Source organism: Neltuma alba, unplaced genomic scaffold (assembly GCF_004799145.2).
Source record: "Neltuma alba isolate B1F8T4 unplaced genomic scaffold, ASM479914v2 tig00010237_pilon, whole genome shotgun sequence".
In the NCBI taxonomy this organism is placed as follows: Eukaryota; Viridiplantae; Streptophyta; class Magnoliopsida; order Fabales; family Fabaceae; genus Neltuma; species Neltuma alba.
In genome coordinates, this window is record NW_021635167.1 from 105,000 (window position 1) to 113,379 (window position 8,380).

Here is an 8,380-nt window from a genome sequence, read left to right on the forward strand (position 1 = left end):
TAACTACTAATTACTAATTTTTTCCAAATACAACATAAATTTAACAAATTTTTTTAAAATGTGTCCTTTCAGGCCGGATGATGATGGAGAATAGCAGCATCCAAAATAAATTATTTAAAAATTTTTTGTCCATAAATACATATGTATAAATTAAAATTCGTACAGTTTTTTTAAAAATAAAAAAATTTCATTTGTAGCGGTTACATAACCGCTACAAATTTTTTTCACGAAATTGTAATTTGTAGCGGTTATTAACCGCTACAAATGTATTTTCACGAAATTGTAATTTGTAGCGGTTAATAACCGCTACAAATGTATTTTCACGAAATTGTAATTTGTAGCGGTTAATAACCGCTACAAAATACATATCTATAAATTAAAATTCGTTCAGATTTTAAAAATAAAAAATACTAAATTTCTAGCGGTTAATAACCGCTACATATATAACCGCTACGAAATACTAGCGCTTATATATACGCTAGAAAATGAATAACAGCTACAAAATGCAATAAAACGCTACAAAAACATCGCTACAAATGTGTCGCTGATCTCTATAAATACCATATCTTCTCTACATTCATTTACTCCATCTCTTTTCCTTCCTCTCCTATTCTTCTTCATAATTCTCTCTTTTTTTCTTACTATCTCATATGGTGGTTTTTTCTCTTTACTCTATGGTAAGTGAATTTTATTTTATAATTCATTGTATCTTTTATTTGTTTTTATTTAAAATTTACTAACATATTTATTTCTCCTTTCCTTTCAGATTTTTCTTCTCCACATTTGTCATGCCCTCCTCAACTGATTCAAATACTCATCAACCTAATACTATAGGTTCAATATTCAAAATATATCATCTTCAATTCAACTATCTTATTAAATATTCAATTAAATTATCTTATTAAATTAAATTCACTTCTTTTGACACATTCATAATTTAATTACATATTTTTTATTACAAAATTTGAATATATAAAATGTAACATATAACTAATTATACAAATTAACAAAAATTCTTCAAAATAATTTATTTAATGGTTTTTAAAATTATAATATGAAAAACCATAAATTTTTTTTCTGGCACGGTAAACATTTCTAGCGGTTCCGAACCGCTAGAAATATTTCGTCAAATTTAAATTTTGCGCCAAAATTTCTAGTGGTTCAAAACCGCTAGAAAATTTTTTCCCGCCATTCCTAAAATTCAATTGGCGGGAAAATTTAATTTCCCAAACATTTCTAGCGGTTCTATAACCGCTAGTAATTTTCGCGCGCTACTGAAATTATTTAATTCCCGGCAAAATAGATTTCGTTTAGCAGGTTTCTAGCGGTTATAAAACCGCTAGAAATTTTTTTCCAGGAACTTTTCTAGCGGTTTTATAACCGCTAGGAATGTGTCTCCTTCAGATATTTTCTAGCGGTTAGAAACCGCTAGAAATTTTCTATCGTTTTGACCATGATGTGTAGCGGTTGCGATAACCGCTAGAAATTTTTTCTTGCACCTGTTTTTCTAGCGGTTTCCTTAACCGCTAGAAATGTAACACTCTAACCGCTAGAATTAACATATTTTTTTGTAGTGATTTCCAGAACAATATGTTAAATAATCAATAGATGGGTGGAGGCTCTTAGCTCAATTTATACTGAGCACGCTTAAATATGAGTGGGTGATATTTTTGAAGTTATATATGTTTATATTAAATAAAATAACCTTCTCTTTCTCACCCCCCTTTTATTTAATTTCAAGCACCCACCAGTTTGAGAGATTTCTTTCCGTTTGTTTTCTTTAAACCAGAAAAAGGAATTGATGAAACTAGTTAATGCCGTGTTATAAGTAGTACTAACACATACACATACATATGAATAAATAAATTTGGACAAAGGGTAGTCTTGTCCACCTATCTGCTGTGCAACATGAATCAATTAAAGGCGTGGCAGCCTGTAAGAAACAAGGCATTTAATTAGTGCAGTTATTAAAGCACTCAGACATAGACAAGACCAAGAAGAAGAAGAAGAGGAAGGCGACGAAGGCTCAAGAACAAGAATCTTTAATGGAGAGGTCACCGACTCCACCACAAGAAGAAGAACACGAAGTGAAGGTTTTAGAGTCGCCGCCGGAGAAAGCGATTTTCTATATTCACCACCCAAGCCGTTTCCTTCTAAAGTTTCTCAAGCCTCTCTTGAAGTGTCTAGGGTTTGACGAGATCTCGGTTCGTTACAACGACGATCCAAAGAGCCTCAATCGTCTCTCATGCGGTGCAGTTTACCCCAACGGATGCAACAATCATGCAGCAGCAGGGGACCAAGACTACGCCGTTCCTTCTTCCCCTCCACAAGCTTCAGATCCATCTGCTCCGCCAACAGACCAGGTGTGTATATATCTATCCCAGCTAAGTGTTGAGCTCGGTGCAAAAAACCCACACTACTGTTGGTTTTAAAGGAGCATTAAATGACATTTTTCTTTTAATTTTATTATATTCCTGTTCCAAGTTATACTAAAAGAAGAATTTAATTCTAATTCAGTTTCCATACTACTCCTCGAATGTCATGTGTTTCTCGCTCTCTTCAATAAGAATAAAATCGATAAATTTTATAGTTTTAATGACATATTTAATGATTTAACCTCTCTTACTTGATTTAAGTGATGTGATTGAAAATGATTTATAATGGAGAACCGATGAAGTAGTTTCTAGTACTAATTTTTATTTATTTATCATCAAACATTAAACACTCTTAAGCTTTGAGTTTTGGAGCTTCATCCACTTGTAAATTTTCTAATTTTTTTTTAAAAGAAACGATTTATTTGAGTTAATATTCTGATTATTCATTAATTTCGGATGTTCTACAGTTTTTATACCGAAAAAAGAAATTCTGAATAGATTTGGATTGATTGAACAGTCAAATTTTACCCCTGTAAATTTTTTTGGTATGTACAGGATATAGCCAGCTGGTGTGAAATTTTTTTTACATTTAGTCAAAAGTTAAAAAAGAAAAAGTTAAAATATTACATATATATAGCCAATAAGAGTTAATCTGGTCCGTAAGAAATCAACTCATATCTCATGAGGTGGAGGTGGCGAGTTCAAATACCTTGTCGGTGGAGAGTTCGAATATCTTGTCGGTGAACGATCTATAAGTATCTTTATAAGCGTTTTTTTAGCCTGAAAATATGCCTTCACGTTTGTTCAATGAAAACAATTACACATATATATTGATATGTTGATTGTCACATTGATACGATGACTTATGTGGGTGTATTGATGTGGTTATTGCATTTTTGTGCAGCCAAATGGCACAATTATACTACTAGTAAGTTTCCGTTCTGGAAGGCCAGGACCAACTCCAGGACCAGGTCCTCAAACTAATTAGTTGGATTTCTCTAAACCATCAAACGGTTAGCTTGACCTGTTTCCTTAATTGTGCTTTCATTTTTCTTTCCAGTGAGATGTTTTCCTTTAGTTTTTGGGCTATAATTTATGTGTGATGGTTAATTTCTCAGAGGATCTTGTTGATTTAGAAACATCAAAAATAGGAAAGATGCTATATGATAGAAAAGTTCGATGTAAATCCTTATGTAACGTAATATGTGTGTATGCAACCTTAGGCTTCTTTTCTCAGTTGCACATTTGAATAGAGTCAAGAATGAGTGGTATTATTACCAAACAAGCGCTTGGATCAAGTGGTTATGAGTCATCTCAGCTTAACTACTTATCTTTTGTTTGAGCCCTTAACCTCCCGCAACAACCTTAGATCCGTTGACGCTAATAATCATATCAGAAGTTGTGAAGAAATGATGGTTCAAACCCTCAAGTTTTTCGCGTTTGTGATGAGAAGCGCCTGTAAATCTTTAATGCAAAATTAAATATATATTTATAATATTTGAAATGAAAAACACAAATATAAATTATATACGTACATATATATATTTAATATATTATTATATGTTCCTATTTAATTTTCTTATTTTAGTAAAAATTTATTAATAATTAATAATTTTTGTTTATATTTAAAATATGTGTTTTTTTATTTATATATAGCATATTATTGAAAAATTATTGTATATTATATTTTTATTTTAATAATAAATATTAAAAATAATTTTTATATATTGATATTACAATTTTTTGTGACAGCATATATATTATTGAAAATGTTTTGTGGGAAAATGGAAGTTGTTAATTTCACATTGAAACGTATGAACTATATAATATAACTTGTTAATTTTTAAGAGTGTATAGTGCTCAAGTTCTTTTTAAGATTCACTAGAAATGTTTTGTATTAAAATAAAAGTATAAATTTTGAATTAAGATTTGTGAATTACATAATGTGACTTCTTAATTTTTAAAGATCTATTGTGCTTAAATTCTTTTCAGGATTCATTAGAAATGTTTTGTTAGGAAAGTAAATTTCTAATTTCGAGTTAAAACTTGCAATCAATGCAATGTTACTTGTTTTGTTTTTGTTTTCATTTTTTTTTTTTGCCAACAATGTAATGTAACTTGTTAATTTTTAAGAATGTATCTTGAATTCCTTTTTAGACTTATGGGGTATGTTTCGTGGGAAAATGGAAGTTGTTAATTTCAAATTGAAACTTATGAATTGTTAATGTAACTTGTTGATTTTTAAGGCTTGAAAATCAAGATTTAGAAAAGAATTTGAAAGTCCAACCAAAAATATTGACGTGATTTGACCAACTTTTTAAATTCCTGTTTAAATCATCTGACTTGATTAGATATTTTGTAAATTTATAAACCACATTAAAAATTGAGTTGTTCAATTGAATTGGTATGGGATTTTTTCATCTTAATATTGTTGGCAAACATTTTTAATATATTTTATGTTTTATTATTTTGTATAAGTTGTTTATTTTTTTTGGTAGAATGGATAACTTGCATATCTCAGTGTTAGCACAACGTATTAGACATACGTAGGTTTTTAAACCAACACTTATTCTATTCTATTCAGTGTAAATATAGCCTAAAATCGTTTTAAGAATATCTATTGACTTCGAATAATTCTAAAATTTCAGTTTAGTATTTAAGAATAAAAATGAAACTATAATTATGTGCCCTGTGTTACTTCCCCCCCCCCCCCAAAAAAATCAACCATTATCACCCAGTTGGTGGAGGTCTGGCATAATTTTGACGACTGGCTATCGAAGAATACTTTTTCCAAAAATGTGGTTTGGAGGATATAAATCCATTATCCCTTAGCACACTGAAAAATTAATGACGATCAAGCCATGAAATTCTTTGATTATATGGTGCAAAAAATAGTACATGTAATAAACTTATGTCCCTGATATACGTCTTTATTCCCTCATGTTCTTGTTAATTTACTAGTAATTGTAATTATTCTCATACGTTACAAGTGAAATTTTAGGAATTTGAAAAATAGGAGTTGATAAGTTTATCCTTCTATTTTTTAGTACAAGGTTATGTTACTACTACCTCCGGTCCTAATTATAAGACCCAGTCGACTAATTTGAAGAGGTTAAGGAAGTAAGTTAAGTTAGTTATTTGTAACAAATAAGTGTTGCCATTCCTAAAATATCCTTGCTAATTAAGTGTGTTGGTTAGAACTATCATTATTAGAAGGATTATCTTGGAAAAAATTGCATAAATATGAGAGACAAAATGGATTGGGGTCTTATAATTAAAATCAAACTAAAAGTCAAACGGGGTCTTATATTAAAGACTGGAGGTAGTATAACATAACATAAATAAAATAATGTTCATATGGTTGAGTGCAGCGCTGGGAAAATGTGCCGGAGGGTCGGCCGTTCACGAGCAACAGGCTTAAAATGGGCCAGTTATCTTACCAAGTCTGGCTCTTATATAGACAAGTTCGTGCCGGCCTATGGGCTTTTGATCCATTTCAATTTTTAAATTTTTATTTTATATATTTTGATATGCATAAAAGTAAAACAATAAATCTCATAAAATTTAAACTTTCGATCATTAATATTTAGTAAAAAAAAAATGCTTAATTGTTATCCAGATTTTCAAACCTAAACCAAATTAAGTTATTGTCCTAAAAATTGTACAAAATACAGAATAAACACTAAATAATAGTAATATGATCAATATGATTTTTATCACTATCTTCAATATCAACAATATTTGATTTTACATTACCATGAGTATCTATGTTTCAGTGACCAAAATATCAAGGCTTTTTTTCTTCAAATAAAATTCATTACAAGTTTTGTAGTCTAGTTATTATTTACTTTAATTCTAGATATGCTAAAATTGAAACTCATAAATTTTTAATTCAAGTTATAAAATCACAAATTATATAAATATAAAAAATTCTTTCTTATCAAATATATATAGTTTAAAAATATTGACACATAATATAAATCAAATAATTATTTAAAGGCTTTTAACTCATTTATTAAAGTTCAATCAAACGAATCATTGTCTAGAACCAAATAAATAAAACCATTTTATAAAATTCAATTTTAAAAGGATATTGATAACTAAATATCTAAAATATTATTAACAATGTGAAAAAAAAGTCATATTAACATTATATAAATAATTTTTTTAAAAAAATAGCCTAGCTTTTTGACCCGTTTTCAATTTGATGGGTGAAGTTACAAGCCTACTCCTGATAATTTTCAGGCTTAGATGGGCCGTTTTGACGGGCTTAGCCCCTTTTTTGGGGCTTTGAGTCGATTGGACTTCGCTGGACCGTGCCACATTAAGAATCACGCATTCTTTTTTTATTTTATTATGTCTCTATCCATTCAAATTTAATGAAGAGCCTATTTATCATGATATTAAATTTTAATTCAGTTCGCCCATCTAGACTCATGAATCGGTATGGTGAACAAATTTTCTGACCAGTTCGGTAAAAAATTTTGGGCAGGTTAACAATAAAAAAGAAAAAAAAATTATATGTTTTTTTTGACCCATCTAGACTCATGAATCGGTATGGATTTTTTTTAGAAAAGGAAAAAAAAATAACAATGCGTTAGATTTGTGCTTTTGAAACTTTTTTGGTGTGTATTACGTGCAATTTAAACTTAAATATTCTATTTACTTATATATTAATGTTTTTTGTTTAAATATTACTCTTTTAATCCTTAATGTAAGACCTATTTAACTAATTTGATTATATTAAAGAGTAAGGTAAGTTAATTAATCATAAGAATTATAACATATTTTTCCTAAAACACCATAATCATCTTTTTTAATATCTTTCCTCTCTCTTCTACTTAATTATAGTTGAGGGAGTATGAATATGAGCAATTTAGGAAAATTTGATAAATATAATAAATATGTCTTATATTTAAAATCAATATCAATTGAACAATTATTACTACATTAACGACTGGACAAGTATTTTTTTTAGAATTATATATAAATATTTTTGCATATTTTAATTACAATTAGATTCTTTTAAAAAAAAATTTCCCATGTTGTCCTATCAGCATGAAAAAATGTCTTTTGGGATCTACTTTAAGAAATTTAATTTTGCAAGTGAGACTTTCAATCGCAAATAGGTGATTGAAAATTTGCCTTTAAGTGTTCTCATTGGAACTCTAATTTCAGATAGATTTTTAACAATGACTCAAAGAAGTTGTAGATGTTGAAAGTCCGTCTTTCATTGGTGACTTCTAAAATCGTAATTGAAAGAGTCACTAAAAATTAGTTTTTTGTCATCGGAATTTCAACGACTTTTTTGAGTCGCTGTTGAAAGTTTTTTCTTTTAATACGAGTATTCAATTGTTGCAATACACATATAATGTTTTGTTTTGAAAAAAAATTAAGTACATTGAATTGTTTAAATGTCAGATACCAAATATGAAAGATTTAAATTTATTTATTTAAAATTTTGGTTAAATATTAAAAAAGTTACTTGACTATGTCTTGTTCTATAACACTACAAAAAAATAGCTCATTACTGACGGAAATAGTGACAGAAAATTGTTTCGTTGCTAATTTCTAACAGATTACCGATGAAAATTCCGTCGCTAAATTTAGCGACAGATTAGAGACGGAATTTTTGTTCGTCGTTAATCCGTCAGAAAATCTGTGAGTAAATATTTAGCCATAGAATTTTTCCCATAAAAAATTTCCATCGCTAAATTGTTTGTCATGGAAGTTTTCGTCATTAATTCTGTTGCTAATCCGTCACTAATTTTAAATTTCAGTATTTTAGATTATAATCTTACAACAATATATATAAGACCATAATTAAGAAATATAATGATTTAAATATATTTTCAATTGTAAAATAAATTGGTGTATTTGTAGAGTTAGTGTTAATGAAGGTGTCGTCATCATTCATGTCGTCATTAGGTATATACTGATAATAGGAAGACAATTTCTCAAAAAACTTGTTTATATTTCGTTAAAATTAATTCCTCTTGATTATT

At 28.8% G+C, this 8,380-nt stretch overlaps 1 protein-coding gene across 1 annotated transcript; it reads left to right on the plus strand.

Moving 5' to 3' along the window:
* The first annotated feature begins 1,609 nt into the window (after positions 1-1,609).
* Positions 1,610-3,660, plus strand: LOC114755189 (uncharacterized). The gene is made up of 2 exons (XM_028944062.1): positions 1,610-2,363; positions 3,280-3,660. The coding sequence occupies exons 1-2, from the start codon at positions 2,046-2,048 to the stop codon at positions 3,361-3,363; spliced, it is 402 nt and encodes a 133-aa protein (XP_028799895.1). The 5' UTR covers positions 1,610-2,045; the 3' UTR covers positions 3,364-3,660.
* The last annotated feature ends 4,720 nt before the right edge of the window (positions 3,661-8,380 follow it).

Bases quoted from the DNA above. Each gene is read 5' to 3' on its own strand.
- LOC114755189 (XM_028944062.1), top strand. From the start codon at position 2,046: ATGGAGAGGTCACCGACTCCACCACAAGAAGAAGAACACGAAGTGAAG. The intron at 2,364-3,279 runs GTGTGTATATAT...ATTTTTGTGCAG, and splicing joins CTGCTCCGCCAACAGACCAG to CCAAATGGCACAATTATACT.